Source organism: Xiphophorus hellerii, chromosome 11 (assembly GCF_003331165.1).
Source record: "Xiphophorus hellerii strain 12219 chromosome 11, Xiphophorus_hellerii-4.1, whole genome shotgun sequence".
Taxonomy (NCBI): Eukaryota; Metazoa; Chordata; class Actinopteri; order Cyprinodontiformes; family Poeciliidae; genus Xiphophorus; species Xiphophorus hellerii.
In genome coordinates, this window is record NC_045682.1 from 2,897,230 (window position 1) to 2,920,317 (window position 23,088).

The window sequence follows — 23,088 nt, forward strand, 5'->3', positions numbered from 1 at the left end:
GATTATGATATATACGGCTGTACTGTGATGCACCTCCATACATTTATAATCTGTTCAGTCATATGTCTTTACCAAGTCCCTGAGTTTGGCAGATCAGGGCTTATCTGTCCCTCAATCAAGGCTAAAATTAAAAAGTGGCAGAGCCTCCGTCGGCTGTAGCTGCCGCCGAGAAAATACAATTGAAGTTTTGGTTGTACCTTGACAAAATGTGAGAAATTCAAAAGGTGAGTAGTTTTGCAAAGACCAATAGTAAATTTGCCCTTTAAACTGACTCAGTGTTGAAATATTGTGCCTTTACAGAATAAACCTATATATCTGATTAACACCTCCTTGAATTAAAGGCAGATTTTCTCAGTTATTATTCCTTACAGCACTAAATGAAGTGTTTTACACCTTGTTAATTACCGCTTACCGTCACCGTCTCTTACTGAAGGACATGTTTAGTGCCCGTCCTGTCGACTGTAATGAAATGTTCCACTGCCTAAGGCTCATTTAGAGGTTAACAAACATCAAGGGCTTTGAGACAAAACCATCCCACTGCCAAGTGAAGCAGAAACAAAATGCTGGCAAACATATGCTGCAATTGAATCTGTTTACTTCAAAAAATGCCACAAAATGTTAGTTTGGAAAAAACAACTATTTTACTTTTTAGATGTGCTTTGGGCTTTGATCATGACTTTTCATGAATACTTTGGTTCATTTTGGCATGATAGCATCATACACCTGGGGCAGATTTGTTGGCTTTACATCAATTTTTCACCACATTCCAAAGGTGCTCTGGTGGATTAAGATTTAGTGACTATGGAGGCTGTTGCACAACAGTGAACTCATTATTCTGCTGAGGAAACCAGTCTGAGATAAATTGTGCTCTCTGGCATGATGCATCATCCTGCTAGAAGTGGGAATCAAAAGAAAGTTACACATGACAGGATGGATATTGTCAGCCAATGTGGTACAAACAAACAACCATGGTAACCACTGATAACATGAAATGGTAAATTTAGAATTCTGTATTAATGGCTTAGGTAATTAAACGTTTAAAAAAATCTTCATGCTTCCATGCATCAGTTGGAATGAGTCTTGTTCAGATCAGATTATCAGTGATGAACACATAAGAAAGTTTCTGTTTTTTTTAGTGCTGCCCTACTACTCTAGTTTCTGTTACTCTACAGTGTTCACTTGTGATGGAGAGTGAAGTTTCTTCCCTTTCAGAATCAACTGACTACTGCTTTATATTTTCCAGCTATTTAAACATTGGGGATGTCTGTTTGGATTCAAGGTTTCCCTGTTGCTGGGTTGACAGCAACCTTCATGTCTCATGGCATGATTGAACCTTTCAGCCTTCTGCTGAAAGACGAGTTTCAGTGAATCTGAAAGTGAAGAATACATCTTTATTTTTTAAAGCATGTCTGCCTTGTGGCAGATTTTGATCCGGAACCTATACTCTTCTCTCCATATCCCACAAGCATCATGAGATTGTTTTTTATCTTTTTCATACTTCTTGTTACCACACTTCTTTTCTATCTGCCTATCAGTATGTGTTGCTATCTTTCAATCAAACATGATTGCAAATTAAATGTTAAAACATGAACAGCATCACATCTAATGCACATAAAGAATAGAGAAATAGCATCTCAAATATAAGTTTGGGTGATAATTTAATAAACTTTTTATCACAGGAGTGATGGACCTATTATTAGTTATTTTGTTTTATTTTAATTATTTGAACTGCTAATTTTCAGTGGAATAATACATAATTCAACATAAATCAATCCTTTAAATATGAATTGTTGATTTTTCTTTATCCACAAAGGAGCATAATTATACACTAAGGCTCATTTATGTCAGAGTCTTGGGTTTCATTTGGGTTTCATCTCCTTTTATCACCCCCTTGTTTTATATTTACTTTCTTAGCTCTTGACATATGGTTCATTACTTGGTGTTAGTTGATTTATTCATTACTTCTGCTCTCTGGGCTTTTGTATTTTACTCGCTTTGTTAGCTTTTTTTTTTTTTTCTTTGAGTTTTAACTTTTCTGTTTATCATTCACCTTTCCTCAGTCTGTCTTTTTATTTTTATTTTTTATCCCTTCCACAGCTGTTTACCATTACCTAATTCCCCTCTGCTTGCACACTACCTCAGCTGTTCCCATTTGGCTCTGATTAGACCTTTAGGTGGCTTTGATATTTCCATTTCCCCAATGCTTCATTACCATAGCAACAGAACAAAGAGCAAGGCAGAGCAGCTGATTAGAACTACAAAAACGCATCACTGTTCTAACTATGGCAGAACTACAACATGGTGGAACTGTCAGTTACTACAGAGGAGGAATGAACTGGCCTTCAGAATTACTTGTGATTTGGGCATTTTATAACTGATTTTATCCAACCATTGTTACACATGGGATTAGTGTGGCCATTTAAAATAAAGCTTACTGAAAATTTCTAAATAAAAGCCTTAAAACTCTCCTCTGGTTAGTGCACCGCCGTAGGCAGTGCAATAATATTAGCCTGTATTATCTCTCTCTCTTAGGTTAGTGCGCTGCCATGCATAGCAAGGCAGTACATTAACATTAGCACAAACATTAGCATTTCACTGCCCCCCACCTGTGCACCGCCTACGGTGGTGCAATAATATTTCCTTGCATTATCTTTTTCTCTCAGGTCAGGGCACTGTCTTGCGCAGTGAAAATGCATTAGCATTAGCCTTTTCCCTAAAATAAGCTTTTAGCTATTTTTCTTACATATTAGCCATGTTTACAACACTGAATGTAGGAAGTCAATCTAAGACAACATTCTAATGATACCCCACATGCTACTGACAGCATTTAGTCTTACATTAGTAAGATGTACCATTCAGTATTCAGTATTTTAACATACTGAATGGTGCAAGTCCAGGTTCGTCAACATGATTGTGACTCTTCACATGCTATTGATTACATTGCAGCTCTCTTTAGCAAACCGACCAGCACACTTTGGCAGGTTAAATTTCTTAAGGAATTTTCTAGTTGTTCTTCTTATTATTATCCTCTTCTTTCATCAGCTGTCCTCAATTTTGTCTGCACATGGGTCCAATCGTATTTGCAACATGACATAATTTGTCCATACAAACCAACTATAGTTTAGCAAAATGTCTAAACTATAGTTGAATTGATAAGGCAATTCTAGAAGTTTAATATTGGAACACTGTTGATTGAAAGTTAAATTGGAGAATTTTGAGACACTCCTGCATGCCATTATAGTGTCAACAGCATACATAACAGTTGACAGGGAGATGTTAAGTTTAAAAGTCTTACTTTAAGTCTGTCATCTTTCGGTATTGTTGAGGAGGACCCAAATAGCTGCAGGACAATGACAGACACATAGTGGAGTGTGGACTGATGGATTTAAAAACCTAAGAAAAACTCATGTGAAACACAGAAGAACAACAGTAGAATCCAGCAAGGAACAATGAAAACCAGTGAGCTTATACACTGGGGGAAGAGTGTAGAATGACAGGGAATGCAAGTGAGCAAATCATGGGATTTATGATATTCATGTCGCTCCCACAGTGACACGAATACCTATGGAAGAGCAGAGCACAGATAAATGAACTGAATATGATAAATAGTTTTGTAGAATATACAAAACACAAATTAAAACCAAATCTCAAAAAGGACAGAGTTCTCCAAGCATCCTTGTTATTGTGGCCAAACAGCTCACTCTTCATTTTTGTTTATGTTAACACCTGACTGGGCTATGTACCGCTTTAGATTCCTTAGCATTAAAAAGGATTACAAAATGGTAACGTTTTTCACACCTTTGGTTTAAGGGGGAGCAAACATTTCTTATTGGCTTCTGATTCTCAGTTCATGTTTTGCTCTTTCCATTCTCACCCTTTTGCCACATCTGACCAGCAGTCACCTCAAATATAGAGCCAACACTTCAACTGTGATGCTGAGTGACAGACAGCTTGCATGTTATGTGAGCAGAGCTGAAAACACTTTTTATGTTTTCCTGGTTTAGCTTGGTTTTCCTACCTTGTGGTTGTTGTTTTTTACATTACTTTAACTTTTACTTTCGTCACACTTTATGCCGTAACAATGTTTTTGGACAAATCAAATTGTCTGAAAAGATGCTGAGGTGGAAGAATACATTTCTGGCTTCATAGCAGTAGAGCAATTCCTCATCTTCTTCATCTTCTCTCTACTGTGTGGAAGAAAAAGTTGATCCGCGCAGTTTAGCATTTGCTTTTGAGTATGAGTGATGAATTATACTGGTGGAGCCCAAGTCATTTCATGGATTTATGACTAGACAGGATAGCAAAAGTTGCTATAACTTCACATATTTGGGTGGAAAGAAAAACTGAAAAATGATTTCATCGTGTCTGCATTAGTAAAGATAGATACATCTGTATAAGGTAAAGAGAAGCAAACCATGTGTAAAGAGCAAATGGATTTCAAAGTACTTAAAATCCTGAACTAAGCATGATATTAGTGCCAAAAGCTCAAAATTCTTAGTTCAACCTCTTGCTTTGATTTCCTATCTATTTTCCTGTAAGTTCATGTATCCATCCATCTCTGGTCACGTAGGTAAGGTCCAACACTGAAATAAAAAAAAAAAGCTCTCCCTGTCACAACTTTCTTTTGGTGAACCCCAAGGCATCCCCTGGCCAGAAGGAAGGTTTAGCACTTCCAGGGTTCAGCCCCTGCTACTCCTCCCAGTGGGAGATGCCTCAAAACCTCAAAATGAAGCTATCCAGTAGATATCCGAATCAAATACCTTTTAACTACCTCAGCTGGGTCTTGAAACATTCCAGCATCAACTGACCGATAAATTACCTTTCAGCAAAGCTGTTTCTTTACGTAGATCAAAGGTGCAATCTCTTTACTGCAGTGCATCTATCCATCTCCTTCTGACTTCTCACACTTATGGGGAATGTGTAGATTTTGAGCAGGCTGGTTAGTATAGAATGAATCAGGAGTATCAATGGGGTTCTGGTATGCAACCTAGTTTGATTTACTAAATAAATCGAGACTAAAAATATCATGGATTGTAGATTTTTCTCATATGTCCTTATTAATTGTGCCAAATACATAAAGCTGCCGCTTTGTCTCCTTTTTGGACATAAGAATTCTTATGTTTGCCCACAGCCTGGAAAACAAAACTGCTTCTCCTGTTATTTCATTTGCCTCATGTGTGGGACAAAGGGTAGTAAGATAGTGAGTTCAGATCATGCGACATGTTTAACAACCATATGGGTTCCACTTTTCGTCCAGAATTGTCTTTTGTAAAATCTATTTTGACAGTAAATATAAGGCTATTTTTTAATTCCATTTGGATTCTCCTTTTCGGCTATTTTGAATGTAAATGCGGCTTCTAGGTAAGCCCTGAGTGGACAACAGTTTTGAATAGTGAAGTTCACTTTCTCAAGAATGGGTGTTTTGTCCACTTTAGATCTTCCCACTGGCTTAATGCCCCTAAATCAAATCAATTAGTCATTACCAGGAAGATGGTAAAGGAGGTAATTTAGCCATTAATTCAGCTGTGTCAAATAAATCTGGAATATAAAACATGCAGGGCACCAGTTTTGAAAGAACGGACACCCTTGGTTTTTACTTTGGATGATGTTCTTAATCAGTGCACAATCCTCTGAAGACCTGAAAATGCTTTCTGACAGCAAAGTGCCTGGGGTAGAAAACATTCACCCAAGGATAGGATGACATGTGACGTAGCGGTATATACAGTGTCACCCATTCACAGTTCAGCATTCATGTGTTCAGCTTTTTGCGTTTTTTCTTTAGAACATAACTCTAATGCATTTATGGAAAATTAGCAGATTTCTTTTATGGAGCATATCTAAGATATTCAAAAGAAATAGAGCTTGGGAAGCTTGACATATGCTATTGTGAGCTTCTGTAGTAATGCTAAGAAGGTTTATGCTCCTTCTATTAATGCATCTTAAGGTATATTTGGCATTGGAACCATAAAGTGGGGAGTTACAAGTGTTTTGAAAAGAAATTTCAAGTTTTGCTAGGTTTCAGGAGGTCCAGAGGGAATCTCTAGATGGCTGGGACCCCTTCTCACTCTGCCTGCTTCTCCTGCCTGCTCATGTCAACAGAGGCCTATAGTTCACAAAAAAAAGGGAATTTTCACACAGATATGCTGGAAACGACAAGTGTTTTGTTGTTGACTTACCATCTAGAAACCACTAGCTACGCTGTTGTTGGTTGTACAGGAGACTACACTTTTGTTTTTCAAAGATGTACGGTTATATAATTGTGCATCTGTTTGCAGACATTTTCATGCGTGAGTGTAAACGTTGAGTTTGGGAGTGTATCCAGCAGCAGCTTATTTGGATTTCAAGTGACAAACAGTCCTAAAACAGTTCATTCTGAAAGTTCAAAATAGGCAGAACCGAGAAGATTAAAGTTGGATTATACAAGGATAATTTTATGCAAAACATGTTCTGTATAGACCGACCCTAACCTGTTCAATGAAGCATAATAGGTCACCTTCAATGTCACATAGCATCCAGACAACACCTACAGGATGACAGTTTGGGTCCCTTTTTTTTTTACAGTCAAGACTTGAAAATGTATTCCTGTTGTTGGGAGATCATAATTTACAACTTTTTAAATTGATCTTATTCAACTATGTTTTCATCAAAAGATGATAAGCCAGATATATTTACTTACAAAACCACATGTAGCATTTTACCACACATGAATATTCACAAGGTAATGTTCCAGCTCGTTAAGTAACTCATAAAAAAAGCGTTTATAGATGCAACAGCAGGTGAAAGTCTTGCCGGGTGAAACCCTCACACCTGGCAGCCTGCCAGCGGGACCACCTGCAACTCTGCTGGCGCATTAGATCAAGTCGAGGCAGAAAACTTTGCTCAGGTTTTAATGATGTAGGCAAAAGAATTATTCATTCATCTCCCCTGGTCGAGGCACAGCAGGGATTCAAAGCGGAGAAGTTGAGAGGAGATGCCAGGTAGTCTGGCTGCCATTGTGCTGAATCAAGTCACAAATTCTCTGGAAGATTAATATTGCAAAAGAAAAAAAAAACAGTAAAATTTTTACAATATATATATTTTACACCAGTGACAGTGGGTCTCCATAATAAATCCCAATGAAAGCTAATTTAGGTTCGGTTACCATTAGATAAGCTTCATAAACCATTGAGGTTGCTTTTGCTCAAATTATTATTGTTTTTCAGAAGAATTAACTGAAATAGTAGATTTAAGTTTTTCTATTTGCTTTACATCATGCAGATTCTCCTGTTTGTCAAGATCTTCAAGATGACTCCAACTTTTAATTGTTGTAGTGCAAAAAAGAATAATTTATTTCACAGTAAAGGCTCTTAGATCTCAAAGAGATCCTTGTGACTAAAAATATGAATTTAAAATCCTTGCTTTAAATTTTGAACTAATTTTGTGTGACTAAGTTTATAATAAATTTACTCATTAGAATTATTGGCTGTTGGGTTATTGTACTATTATGAAGCACTTAGTGATTTTTATTAATTTATTTTTATACTAGAAGGGATTCTTGAAATATCCTAACATGTAGGCAGCCATCTTCTCCATGTGGTATGCCTGAAATATCTAGACAGGACAAGTACACAACATCCAAGTATGCTTGGTCTAGATTCCAGTGCAAATATCTTAGTATATTTGAAATAAGACCAGTCACTTTTGAGTTTGATATGAGCTTATTTTAAGTAAATAATTCCTTAATATTGATTATATTTTCACTTAAAATATGGGAAAAATGTTTTGTTAACATTAAGAATATATTTGCTTGAAATAAAATCCTGTCTTGCTGAAAAGTTACTTGTAAATAATTTTTTTCTCATTTCTTTCTTTGAGTATTAAGATAATTGCACTAGAAATTAGACAAAAATGCTTAGTAAGATTTTTTTGTTTTTGCATTGCTTAGAAAAAGCATACTAATCAGGTTAAAGTAATTTTTTGGGGGTTTGTAAATTATGTTTGCTTTTTTAACAATATTGTTAATTAGTGGACAATTAAAATAATTGTGCAACGTGGTTCACTGCCAATAAAAACTTTCTGAATCTGTACCTAAAACACAATTAAGCACTTTGAAATGCCTTGCTGCTGAAATGTGCTATACAAATAAAATTTGATTGATTGATTGATTGAATTACAGCAACTGAAGGTGAATGATATTTTAAATTCTGCATGTTCTGAGCTCACAGTCTGTTAAGAGACTAAAAATATCATGGATTGTAGATTTTTCTCATATGTCCTTATTAATTGTGCCAAATACATAAAGCTGCCGCTTTGTCTCCTTTTTGGACATAAGAATTCTTATGTTTGCCCACAGCCTGGAAAACAAAACTGCTTCTCCTGTTATTTCATTTGCCTCATGTGTAAATACTTCTGTCGCATTTGTCAATCACACAGAATGCTCATTCAGGAGTGAAAAAGGATGTGTCATGTAATCAGAGCCAGAAACAAAGCCCATATTTATTCAGCAGGACAGCTCTGGCATGCTGCACTATCAGCTCCTGTGTGAAGGAAACCTGCCATCTGCAGATTGATTGTCCAATTACTTTCCCACTTTCTGCTTCCCGATGGGATCAGTTGAGCAAATGGCTGCCATACTTCATTTCAAATAAGAGTGTGGGATGGATGTATGCAAAGGAACTTTTGATGTATTTCCATTCTGGATGTAAAGGCAGTTTTGTGGGCACACAGAATGGCTCCCAGCAGGAACCAGTGCTGCCTTTAGTCTCAAACCACTGTAGCGCTCCGTGCAGGAGGTCTGCTGGTACGTGTGCGGAAATATATCAGGAGCAGATTTTTATGGTTTTGTGGAGGAAAATAACTGACTTCTCATACCGCAGGTGTACAGTCAAGGCAATGAATGCAGCAGTGAGGAAATAATCCCCCCTTTTTCAGGCTGAAATTCAATCAGTCAGTTGGAATGACCACATCAAGAGGAGAAAAGCTTTTCTTGAACAAGGCTTTTCTTCTTACGCCACAATTCAAGATAAGAATGACACTAATGGAGTCTGAGCTCTGACAGATTTTTGCCATATCTGAAAGACATATATCCCTCGAGTTGCTGCATTTATTCATCAGTTTGAAATAAAAAAAATGGCCTATAGTGTCCTGTATCTGTCAAAAAAAACCAAACTTTTGTATGAGTCATTTCTGTTTGACTTGAGAATATTTAGACGTTTTGTACTGTGTTTTTAAATTTAATTAAATTATATTGTACAACCAGAGACAAGGTCTAGCTTGGGTACGAAAGTGTTTTGTTGGAGAAACAGAACAAAAACAAAACTCTCACAGTGACATGAAGAAACATCTGAACATTCAGAACTAAAAGATAAAAATTAAACACGCATAGTGTAGATTACTATCTACTGTCTGAACAAACTTGCCCCCAATCCCAAGGTCAACTGAATATTTTTTTTCTCACATAATTGAAATATTGATACTAATGATTTTTTTTTCTTTTAAAGAGCTTTGATGTGGAGACATGAAAAAGAAGTCAGATTTTTCCGGACACAGACTTCCGATTATCTAATAATATCTGAAGAATCATCATCATAGTGGCTTTTAAATTTGGGATAATACTGTCTTTTTTTAGCTATTATAAATTGTCTTGGGTGTCTTTCTCACTGGATAGTCCTATTACTTTGAAGTTTTACTTACAGTACAGACCAAAAGTTTGGACACACAGTTGTGTCCAAACTTTTGGTCTGTACTGTATTTCTTTGGAATGTAACACAAGGGTAATTTTCTAAGATCAGTGCAGTTTGGACTCTATGTTGGGTTAAGAGCAGGAAGCTAGCAGCTCTTATTGTTTTGAAGAAAATTGCTTTTAGTCAATGGAAAACCTCTAAAACCCAGAAAGTACACTTTCAGACATCTTTTCTGTCATATGTTTTCTGTAGTGAACATTTTCAGATATCAACATCATTCAGAGTCTGAAACGGCTTCCTATAAACAATTCTGTTCAACATATCTATCCTGTTTAAGAAGCTGCTGTGTGTTTTTCTTAGTCAGTGGCACATTTATTCATTTAGTTTTGGCATAATTTAACATTTCCTGGAACATTAGGGCACAGGGTGAAAAATTGATCTGCCAGGCAGGAGTTGAACTCCTTTCATAGCTACTTGTTCCGGTTTTCTGTTGCTTTTAGTAAATTAGAGATAACTACACTGAACATACAGACTTTTATGACAAGTGAAAGGTAAAATAACAATGATCATCTCTTCATAATGGGCTCTGGTTCTTGTTGGTAGGTATCAGGCCACTTCCAAACATCAAAGTTGATGTTTGGAAATGGAAAAAGATTTGTGTGAGTTGACAAAGGTCATAAAACTCCTGCTCTTTTGGGTTGACATGTATACCAACACGTTAGTTTTCAAAGCATAAACAGTTGTTAAATACAAAAAATGCCACTAGAAATAAATTTTTCGCCATCATTTTAGCAGCCCCTTTCACATGATACCCCTATGTATCGCATACAGTGCATACCCACTTTTTGTGCCACTGGTTCTGCGTCCGCAGTGACTAGTATCTCTCAAAGGCTTTCCAACAATGGAAAAAGTGATAACTGGTGATGGGGATAGGCAGCAAAATGTTCTCTGATACAAGTGGAGAACAAAGGCTGGGTGTTGTTTGCTCTCAAGAACAATGTGTCAAAACAGAAGGCGCTTCTTGGTTGTGTCTGGTAAAGCATATCCACAGATCAGCAAAAATGTGCAAATAATGCGCATATGATCACCAGAACTTGACCATGGTGCAGTGGAAGAAGTTGGTTGGGTCTGATGAATTATATTTTGCTCTACATCACAAGGGCGGCCAAATATGTGTGTGTTGTTTAACTAGAGAAACCTTCGATCCTGCTACTTCGGTGTTACGTTGATGCCCACCCAAACATTATTCCAGGAGGCATTGAGAAATGAACAGTGTTTCCTATTTCTCTGGACTCTCTCAGAGAGATAACGTAGGATGTTACAACACAGGAAAAGCTCAGGAATGGTTTAAGGAGCAAAGCAATGAGTTCGAAGTGTTGTCTTGGTCTCCAGATTCCTCGGATCTCCCCAGCATTTGTAGGTTGTGCTACACAACAAAATGTGATCCACGGAGCCCTGACTTTGGAACAGGCTGAAATTAAACTATCTGTTGGTTCCAAAAACCCAACCACTCAGGTCAGGATAGTTTTGGCAACAAAAGAGGTACAAGGACATGTTTAAGCTTGTGGCCACATACATGTTCTGGTAAATCTATCTATCTATCGATCGATCGATCTAAGATTTGTGTGACAAACATTTTTTTGTCAAGAATATATATATATACATATACAAAAAAAAAATGTTTGATGACTTTTTGACCAGTTGAGAACAGACCTCATGCCTTCATTGAATAATAAGTGTGTTTAAGTTTCAGGACCTATTTTCTAAATAATTTAGCTCCACTGGCTGCCTGAGAGGGCTGCTGTCAGCACCGCAGAGCTACTTTGAAGCTTCTTATCAACACATGCAGCCTCACCATCAGAATGATGGAGTGGTGGGGAGAGGAAGCCTCGGCGATGGGGGAGATAGGGAATGATTTGTGAGACAGGCGAAGGGAAAGGAAGAGAGGGAGCGAGGCGGCAGTGCAGAAACACTGAACAAAGTTCGACATGTTTATTCATTCTGGTCGGTGTGTGCGTTTCTGCTCCTGACTGAGAACGAAGGGAGATAATGAGGTAATGGTGCTCAGCGAAGTGTGACGGAGAGACGGCGGATATGAAGCGGGAGACAAACGACGGAGGACAAAAGCAGCTAATTGAGAGTTGCCATTTAGAGATGTAGAGCCATCAGTGGTAAGGTGTGTGTTTGCGTGCGGGGGCGTGTGTCGGTGTGTGTGTGTGTGTGTATTCAGACATCTTCTTGGAGAGCACAAAACAGTATGAGTCAAACTCACTGTCAGAAAACAACATGAACTGCATCTACTGTAGCTCCAGTGAAATATTTACAGACCGGTGTAGTGTAAAGCTTCATTTAAAAACCATTTAGCACATTCAACATTTTTAGAGACACTCTGATGTGTGATGCAGCTCTTTCAATGTTCATGACACTGTGATTCAAGGACGTTATTTTTACTTTAGTAAAGCAAATAAAACGACACACACATTAGGCAAAAATGTTCTTCAAGGCAGACATACTGGAAAACACTTTCACATTGTTTTGTTTTCTTTCTTTTGATGCGTTATATTCTCTGAACTCATCAATACTATCTGAATTTGAGACACTTACCACTGGAATGACAGACATTCTCACAAACAAAAACATTTGAGCTCCAGGAAGAATAGTTTGTTTTGATCACAATTTAGTGCTCATGCATTGAAAACATGCAGTCAAAAGCGGAAAATCTAAGGGTGTTTGATATTGAATAGTTATGCCATGATAATATCAATTCAAACTTTAAAATAAAGAATATTCAAAACCAAATGCCATGTTTGAGACTGCAGCAAACAGACAGAAATTCTCATTGTATTTATGTTATTTCCAGGCACAAGACTCCTGGTACCCAACATCTCTCCATGCTCGCAGGTCCTTTGTGTTAAAAGTTGCATCAAATTTCTGCATTTTCTAAGGACTTTTTACTGCTATCCACTTCACTGACACATTTAAACTTTTAGTAGAGTCTCTGTTTTATGCTTAGTCATGATTGCTGGTTTTAGTCTTTAACAAAGATCTTATTAATAACAAAATAGAATTTAACTATAATAAAAACAATAATGATGATAAACTGGTTCACTTTGCAAATGAGCAGAAATAAAATTGTAATACACTTATATACTACCAAAATCTGAATACATAAACTACAGCAAAAACATTATGAATTAACCTCGTTCCTATAATGCAAAACACATTGTTGTTTTCTGTTAAATCTGATTATGGCAAGACCAGAGCGGTGAAGGAGAGTGCGGGCAATCTGCTGGAAAATACATTGATTTGGATACAGTTTTTATTTTTGTTTTGGTTTTTTTTGGATGAAAGAGAAAAGCTCCAGTGCAGTCATGTTATCAGAAGGCAGGGTTGGCAGATTGCTGATTTCCACAGCCAGTTCTGTTCCATCAATGTCAAATTCATGTCCAGTACTCAGTGTGCAGTCTGTCACACTGGCTGTGCAATTCACCACCATTCAGTTTTTGGAAGCTGAGCAGTTCTCCAAACTCACATCGCCTGGTTTTGAAATCTCTTCTTCAAGGTTTCGATGGTTTTAACAATAAGCACATTAAAAATGTAATTGCTACAGTTTCCATTGCATCTGCCGTGGGCTCGCTTTGGTGCTTCTTGGTCTCTTTTCTCTTCTCAGCTTTAGCAAAGGCTGAGTAGCAGAAAACTCACTGTCTTTGCATCATATCAGTGATGCCCTTGCCTTCAAGAGCAACATCAGTCTGTACTTTGCGTGGATCACATGGTTTAGAAAGTCGTAGCATAACGGTGTGCAAAAGCAAATGCAATATAATCCAAACTGTTCTGCAAAGTTTGGGTTTTAACCTTCAGGTGGGGCAGCAGCCAACAATTGACCAAACCTCAGGACAACACCATCAAAATAGATTTTTAAAATACCACACTGAGTTCTAAAGTAATTATTTAGATTATAAAATTCAGTGATTTGCTCTATCACCTAATGAAGCTAATTATGTATAGAAGAAAATAGACATTTAGAAGGTATTTTCCCTCTCACAAGCCAGATATTTGTAGACTTCATAAAAATCAAAACATGCATTTCTATTGGTTAATGTACAACCAAATGGTTGCAAAAACTAATCTTTGTTAATCAATGCGTATTTTCTATGAAAATATAGCCCAGTTTCTCCACTATTTGGCATGAACGTATGGAATTGTACTTTCTGTTTTTTGTCTTTCTTCTAAACTTAAAAGTATAAATCTTGTGAACCAGCACATTTAAAGGTGGTTTGTTTACATACCAACATTATCAGGTAGGTGGGCTAGCTAATAAATTATCTAAAGTATACAGACATTTACATGATTGATGATTTTCCACATCACATCATAATGAGCCGCAGGCAGCAGATGTCTGTTATTCAATCAACTCTGTCTTCATAGAATATACGACATTTAAATCAGATGTAATGACACCGAAAACTAATGTAGCTTCACTTTCAAGCCAAATTTAAACTCTTGACTGAAATTAAAACAGCTGAAATGTTCACATCTTTTACTGAGTCTTTATAAAATTGGAGATACAGTTCATAAATTGAGGACGAAGTCTGGTTAGAGCAGCAAAAAAAAAAAAAATAAAACAAATTAAAACACTTATTCCTAAACTGTTTGGCCTCTACCCAAAAAGTCAAAGCCTTCACGTTATCAGATGCACTTTTTTCTTCTTTATTTATTTTTGGTAATGTTTGATTTATATATATCTTTAAACTTGCTGATATGATGTTCAGCTCACATATCTGTTAGGAGGCAGGCATCATGTGCTGTACAACTTAGTGGCTCTGGGTGTTGATTCATGGTGGAGGCCTGATATCCACAGAGGTTAGACAACACAACCACCCGTGCATAGCTGGAATCTATACTTGAGATTCCCTCTAAAAATACTTACCACTGCCTATTTTAGTAGTTTAGAATAGGCAGCACTACCACAGAAGCTATAACATCCATGGTCTTCTGTGTCTCTTAGAGATCCTGTAAGTCAACTCCAAGGAAAATGAATGGATTAGTTGCCAATAGTGTCAAGTGGGATTGCGTGTCATATCAGGCCTTTCCTTTTTATTTATTTTCTCTAGATAATGTTTTTTGTATGACCTGATAGGTTATTCTTATCAAGATGCACTAAAGGTTTTCAATGACTTTAAAAGATAAATACTTTGAAAAACATCCAAAAAAATGCATGAAGATGTTTGAATTTAACCATGTGTCCAGAATCTGAGTCAAGTGAACAACGACCTTGGACTCAGGAGGAAAATTAAGAGAGTAATGGAGTCCTCAAGGACGAGGGAATAGTTTGGGAGAATAAATGAGTAGCTCTGGTTATTGGTGATGTGCCAGAGTCTGGGGATTAATTCACTGCATACGACGTTGGATCCAAGACTAATTGAATTTTGGTGAAATGCCTCAGGCTAGCTGCAGCCAGAGGGAGTTCTCTTGAACACCTATTTCAGTGAATTCAAATACATTAGAAAATTCTGTCAAATTTTTCAAGTTGAGACCCGAATGTAAGTATAAAGAATTCAAAATGTGAATTTTGCATAAAGTTTAATCTCAACAGTCCAGTAGACTCTGTATCCCAGGACCAGCTTTCCTAAAACAATCAAACTCTACTGTGCTATAAGTGAGGAGTTTGCAGAGTTAGAATGTCTTGGTGACTCGTTCATAAGGATAATAAGCAGAATGAGGTCCTGGTTATTAGCGGCTAAAATTATTACTGGGTGGAATTGAGATTTTCGATGCTGCTCCTCTGAATCAAAAGAAGTCAGCAGAAGTGATTCAGGTGCTTGATGATGACTTCCATTTGTGTATTTTTATCTTCTAGCTTTGGTACGGCCCAGGATCCCCCAAGAGCAGCTGGAGAGAAAGTAGTGGAAAACAATGGATGGATAGATGGATGGATGGATAATATGATGTCCTTTGGGTCATTCCAAAATCTTTTCAAAGCTCTGAAGTGACCTCGGCATCCTCATCCCTCCTCCGTTCTCCAGACACGTTTTAATAAAGACTAATGTGTTTGCCGACATCAGCTCACTCTCATTACATTGATTAATGGCCTCCTTGCATTTGGTAAACAGTATGAGCTGTATTCCAATTCATTCAGGGAAATTAACCAATCATAATTAAATGCCTCGATCGTATTCCCTCACCTCTCCATGAACAGAGCCTTTTCACACAAGGGCCAAATGTGCTCTGATTAATTTTTCCTCGTTTTCTGTCGCTACCAGGATGATGTAAGCCTCTCTTTGTAAGGCGTTGCGTTCATAAAGACACACAGCCCTCCGTGTAATGGTCTGTTTTTAATGGGAGTGCGGGAGCGCATGCAGAGGACAGCGTTCCTTGGCATATGAGGCTGACCTCTGGGACACCCTCTGTCCATGCTGCAAAGTCATATTTCACAGCGTTTTGCAGGTCAGACGGTGATGAAGAAAGTAAAGATGCTCTCAGTAAACAGAGCTGACCTTCAGTAGGTTCAGATGGAATCTGCAAAAAAGGGAGAAAAGGCTGTAATTTGAAATCACTCCAAAAAGGATGAAAGGATTTGATTTGGGATTAGCTTGGGATGCACTCATAACCAAGCAGTCTTTTTTTTTTTTTTTTTTTTTTACAACAGTATGCTTTCAGAATGAAAGGATTAGCTCAAAAAGGCAGCAGATGTTTGTAAAACTGAATTTAATGCTGCATTGTGTCCTACTTGGCAGAAAGTTGTGTCAGAAGCAGAGTGGTTAGACCTGTTGAAACAACAAGAGTCAGATTTTCTTGGGTGCCTGGAGACACTTGAGTCATTGTGGTGTTTGTATTTTTTAAATCTGTTTTGTGAAATCTGAGAAAAGTTTTCAATTCATAACTAGTTATGTCCAATTTCAATCCAGTACAGTTCAGTCAATGTTTTCAAGGAGAGGTAGAAATAATTTACCAAAAACTGTCATATTAACTAAGGGTGGTATGTGGATAAGTTTTCATTATTTTCATCAATTTTCCATCCATCTATCTACTTCTTTACAGTCTGTAGTTTTTACAAGTAGCTGTAGAAATAACCTCCCTACTTCTTTCATCATTTCCATTCATAAAAGCCTAAAAGGATTAAAACTCCTTCTGATTTCTTTTACTGCAGGTCAGTAAACATTTCTGATTTCCGTTGTGCAGTGCAGAAAGGCAGCACAGATAGGTCTGTACTTGGCGGGGAAGCAAATAAAAGTTTTTCAAAGATAAATTGAAAAGGTCAACATTTCAGACAGGCTGCATTGTGGCTGTTTGTAAAGAAGCTGTCAAAGTCATATGTCATGTTTTGACTGCTTTAAACAACTGAGAGCTCTGAGAGCCAACGTTCTTATCATCCTTCAGCATTCAATCCAAAGAAGAGAATAAAAAATGAAAAAACGGAATCATCCCTCTTACCTGTAGGAATAAGCGTTATATATATATACTGTATACACTGATATTGAGTGTACTGCCGAGGCTCAGTGTTCAATATTGCATTAATATTAGTTAATAGCAGTTTAACCTGGTTAATATATGCAGCTCAGATTGACAGATACATTAGGGCTTCGTCTGCAGCAATGAGGGGGTTGGTCTGGTCTTTAGTGGGGAAGAAAGAGTCGAGCTGAAAGCAAATAATGGGTGTATAAAATACAAGTTTTTTTAAAGCAATTACTGTAGCCAGAAAAATGGAAAGAAGTATTGACCCCATCCCTATCACTCCCCTTTCTTCTGTGCAGAGCACCTGAAGGTGGCCCTGGAGGATTACATGACGAGAGTACCCAAGGTTCACATCCTGAGGACAAAGAAGAGGGAGGGGCTGATCAGGACTCGGCTGCTGGGAGCCACTGCCGCTAAAGGGGAGGTCATCACCTTCCTGGACTCTCACTGTGAGGCCAACGTCAACTGGCTGCCGCCTCTGCTGGGTGAGGAACACGCAAAGGAATTCAAAAATACCAAAAATGTCTCCCACTAATATCGCACAAGGATGCACATTTTAATTTAAAGGTGATGCCTATTATGCTTCATTGAACAGGTTAAAATAGGTCTATGGGCTATACAACATGTTCATTAATTTTTTTCACAAAATAATTCATAGATAATGAGATTTTAGTCTGCTTAGTTCTGTCTATTTTGAGCTCCTTTCAGAATGACTTATTATTGGGCCTCTGCCACTTTAAATCCAAATAAACTGCTGCTGGCCACGCCCCCTCAACTCAGCGTTTACACTTGCATGTTTGTTTGCAAACAAAATTGCAATTATACACCTTTGAAAAGCAGAAGCGGAGCCTCCTGCACAACCAACAAGAATGCAACAAGTGGTTTCTGGATGGTAAGTCAACAACAAAAAACTTGGTGAAACATACTGGAGCTCAGTTTTCTTAACATTTGAGAGGTTTTCAAAACATTTTCCAGACACCAAAAATCATAAACTTAGTGACAAAAGCTGATGTCCTTTTTTAAGCACCTGAGCTATTTTTAGAAGCAGTAGACACCCAAGTGGAAGTAAAAAAAAATGTGTAAAATGTGAGTTTTGCGTCCCCTTTAGATTTTATATACTTCAAAAACATGTTATGAATATAGATATTTATGAAGCATCTTCAAAGGAGATAATCATGGCAGTTTTGGCATGATGATTAGCATTGTCCCCGTTTTATATCCACCTTGCAGCTTGTAACTGCAAGGCACAACCGCAAATATCCATTTTATCTCAGTGTCCCAAATGTGTTTGGAAATCTTCCCATCATGCACATTTTTCAAAGTGACTCGCTTAAACTACTTGTAAGTTTGTGTCTTTAGATATCAATGGGGGTCTGTTTCTCCTCCTTCCAAAAACTTCTGTTTCATTTATTATCTTATGGGTAGGGAGCATTTTATGTTAAACGTGTCTGAAACAGTTTCTAGAAGGTTATTTGTTTTCTGATGTCCTTTTCTGTAAGTATTTTGTCCCTAAACTTATAAATGTTTAGGCTTTTATGTATTAAATTTTTTGTTTGCAAACAGTACCTATTTAATAATCTCAGAAAAATGTATGTAAGTAAACATGATATGTTTATTGCCTAACATTTGATGCCTAACATACTGCTGTAAATGCCATCTAAGAACAAAATCTAAGAACAAATGAGGCCATAAATCACAAAAGATTCTCATCTCTTTCTTGTGTTTCCACAGTGTTAGACATTGGTACTTTAACTTTGAATAGATACATGTTCTGTCGCTACTGCTGAGTAGAACGCAGGCAAGACATAATAAAGCAAACAAATTTTGACAAGACTGTTTTGTAAAGAGTAACAATATGCCTAAATATACCCAAATTCACAGCAAAATAAATTCATTAATTTTGGTACTTTTAATTGCAAAGTATACACTGCTGGCTTTTTTGGTTCTAAAGAACACTAGCTTTAGAAAATTATACATATTAACCTTTTATAGGTGGTCATATTTTGATTTAAAGCAAATGTAAAAGGTTGGCCTAATCCTCTAAAAATACCAATTTCTATATAGTTTTCATTGTGCCCAACTCTGCCAGGCCACTAGACTGATTTTGGTAATTCCATCAGAAGTACACTTTCAGTTCTCAAGTCAGCAACCCAATTTGACACATCAGAAATTTTATCAGGTCATAAAAAACTTGCATAGAATTATAAAATGTTGTGATTTTCCTAAAATTTCATTATTCCTGATGTGTTGATCATGCTTTGAAACTCCTTTCTTGAATGTTGAACCAATCAAGTTGCCCACTAAATGACACAGAGACGTTTACAGGCACATCACCCCCACTGAGAGGCTGAGTGCCTCTTCCCCTGCCTCATGGATTTGCTCACAAACACATTCTCACTTTCTCAATGACCCTTTTTGCCATTAAGGACGAGTGTTCAGCTCAGCACGACTTCAACTCATTTTACAGCAGAACGTTTAACCCAGGTTACCGCCCCATCAAACTCTTTCCAAATCAAGTTGGGATCAGTTGAAAGTATGTCACTTGGATTGTGGTAATGTAGCTGCAGTATTCTGGAAACTATCTGGTAAAAAGGTTACTCAAGTGCTCAGTAATGGATCAAAACATCAGTCAGAAGTATTTTTTCCCCAAAAAAGTTACTCAAGTAAAGGTAAATGAGTAAATGTAACTAGTTGAAACGAAAGTGCATTAACTGAAAGAGAAAACATCATAGTTGACTTCTTAGTCAGCTAAGATGGGAGAAAGTAAACCTCACAGAAAACACTCTGAATGTTCTTCTTGGAAAAAAAGGAAATAATCCTGTCCCTTCAAATATTTGTCAAATGACTTATTTGCATAGTATTCAGTATATTCCCCTCCTGTAATTTTTAAGACACAATCAAATGTGTCCTTCTGTGCTTTTTAGACCGGATTGCCCAGAACCGGAAGACCATTGTGTGTCCCATGATAGACGTCATCGACCACGACCACTTTGGGTACGACACACAGGCGGGGGACGCCATGCGGGGGGCCTTTGATTGGGAGATGTACTACAAACGGATCCCCATTCCTCCAGAGATGAAGAGGGATGACCCCACTGAACCTTTTGAGTGAGTAACAGCAATCTCCAGAAATGTGGTGGAGTTGTACCAAAAACATAAATATACCATAAACAATGGATTAATATCTCCGGATTGAGTTTCCATTTGATTGGCCTTACACTAAAACAATACTTAATTAGATAGATTTCACCCTACAGTTTTGTTGAGTATTTTGAGGTTGAATTTAAAAAGGTGATGCAACTGAAACAATGTAAATTTATTTTACTTAGCGCATATTTTTACAGAAAGAAACATTTTTGAAAGGTGAAAACAAGAAAATATTCTGTTGATTTGACAGAAATCAGCTTAAAAAGAGCAAATGCAGAATGAAACAATGAACTACTTTGCCTCATCTGCTTACATTGAGAGCAGTGGTGCACTATAGACATTACAAAAGAAATTACAGTTTAAATTTTAATGTTTTGAATATCATAATATAATGAAAAGGCAAAATTACTAAATACACATTGGTACATGGAAACAATGAAGCAATATTGGAAAGAAGAGTTAAAATTGCTCAACTATAATTTAAGAAAAGTTATACAGAAAACAACTAAGAGGTATTGCTGTTTAAAATATTTTCAAAAACTGTTGAGTTATGTGGTTTATTCAGATTCTTTCCACACAAGTTTTTGCATTTTCCTTCATCATTTTTAATAGTAATTAAGCATTTGATAAATATTGTTTGGGCTGCATGTTAATAGTATAAACATCCTACCAATAGTATGGTAAGGTTCTTGCTGCCTATACAAGAATAATAAATCATCACCCAGAAGTTATGCTATGACTATTTGTATTGTGCATTAAAGGTTTTTATCTCCTTAGCTCTTCTTACTAAAACAAGAAGTTAAAAATATAACATTGTACTGACTCTGGTGTTCAAAAGACGCCCATGAATATCTTCAGTATCTGCTGTGTTGCTTTGATTGTGTTCATGTCTTGTAAAAACTGCAAAGACCTGTCGGTTTTTCACAGTGGGGATGTTTTCAGCTTAGTGGTCCTGTGGTGTGAAGAAAGCCCCGGAGGTTTTCTCTTGGCTGACTGTACAAAATCTGCCCCGTTTGCCTTTAATTGATCCTCCTCTGGGACAAATTTGGCAAGAAAAGACCACCTTTAGGGATGTTGCCTCCGATCTTCTATTTAATCAAAGACGAGTAGTTACAGCAACGTTGAGCACATTTATGAGCAGCTTAGTGCATTCCTTGCACTGGATAATACAGTTGTTGATGGGTAGACAAGACAGATCCGTTTGTTTAATAATGCGTTTGCCAGAAGGAGATTTCATTGAAGGCTGACACAAACAAGTGTTTGTGCGTTCACTTGCTGCCCTAATTCTTTGCCTCAGGTGTGCAGCAGCAACAGTCAGGTTCAGCAGACGCTAACAAGCCCTCCACTCCACAGCTCAGAGAGTCTATAGCGAGCTAACGGGTGGTGCTCTCTGTACACCGTTATGTGTTAGGAAGTAGTGTCACGATAAATACACAATTTCCTTAGAACCGTCTCCAGGTTTAAGCAAAGCAAATAAAGGAGACCCTCCAAGTACTGTAGTAATTTATAGTTAACTTAGTTACAACTTATTAAAACCTAGTTTGTGCACTGAATAGTCTCTAATTGCTTGAACAACCATTTTGTTGATATTGAAAAGATGTTTAAGGAATATTTAGTTATTGGATCCTTGTTTTGCTAGAAGCAAAACAAGAACTACACTGCCTGGCCAAAAAAAAAGTTGCCACCAAAAATGGTCACACTCTCTAATATTTTGTTGGACCGCCTTTAGCTTTGATTACAGCCCGCATTCGCTGTGGCATTGTTTCAATAAGCTTCTGCAGTGTCACAAGATGTATTTCCATCCAGTGTTGCATTAATCTTTCACCAAGATCTTGTATTGATGATGGGAGAGTCTGACCACTGCGCAAAGCCTTCTCCAGCACATCCCAAAGATTCTCAATGGGGTTAAGGTCTGGACTCTGTGGTGGCCAATCCATGTGTGAAAAAGATGTCTCATGCTCCCTGAACCACTCTTTCACAATGTGAGCCCGATGAATCCTGGCATTGTCATCTTGGAATATGCCCGTTCCATTTGGGAAGACAAAATCCATTGATGGAATAACCTGGTCATTCAGTATATTCAGGTAGTCAGCTGACCTCATTCTTTGGGCACACAATGTTGCTGAACCTAGACCTGACCAACTGCAGCAACCCCAGATCATAGCACTGCCCCCACAGGCTTGTACAGTAGGCACTAGGCATGATGGGTGCATCACTTCACCTGCCTCTCTTCTTACCCTGATGCGCCCATCACTCTGGAACAGGGTAAATCTGGACTCATCAGACCACATGACCCTCTTCCATTCCTCCAGAGTCCAATCTTTATGCTCCCTAGCAAACTGAAGCCTTTTTTTCTGGTTAGCCTTACTGATTAGAGGTTTTCTTACGGCTACACAGCTGTTCAATCCCAACCCCTTGAGTTCCCCTCGCATTGTGTGTGTGGAAATGCTTTTGCGTTCACAATTAAACATACTCCTGAGTTCTGCTGTTGTTTTTCTTCGATTTGATTTGACCAAACGTTTAAGTAATCGCCGATCACGATCATTCAGGATTTTTTTCCGACCACATTTCTTCCTGGAAGACGATGGTTCCCCACCATCCTTCCAGTTTTTAATGATGCGTTGGACAGTTCTTAACCCAATTCTAGTAGTTTCTGCAATCTCCTTAGATGTTTTCTGTGCTTGATGCATGCCAATGATTTGACCCTTCTTAAACAGACTAACGTCTTTTCCACGACCACAGGATGTGTCTTTTGCCATGGTTGTTTAAGAAATGAGGAGTTACTCATTACATCAGCTGGGGTTAAATAACTTGTTGCCAGCTG

The 23,088-nt window shown here is 37.6% G+C and overlaps 1 protein-coding gene across 2 annotated transcripts in view; it reads left to right on the forward strand.

The window, feature by feature from the left end:
- LOC116728259 (polypeptide N-acetylgalactosaminyltransferase 10-like) overlaps positions 1-23,088 on the forward strand; it is a 58,156-nt gene that overhangs the window by 25,122 nt on the left and 9,946 nt on the right. For both annotated transcript variants that reach the window (XM_032576203.1, XM_032576204.1), the window contains exons 5-6: positions 17,417-17,602; positions 20,042-20,225. In XM_032576203.1, coding sequence (XP_032432094.1) covers positions 17,417-17,602; positions 20,042-20,225 — 370 coding nt within the window. The remainder of the gene's footprint in view (positions 1-17,416; positions 17,603-20,041; positions 20,226-23,088) is intronic.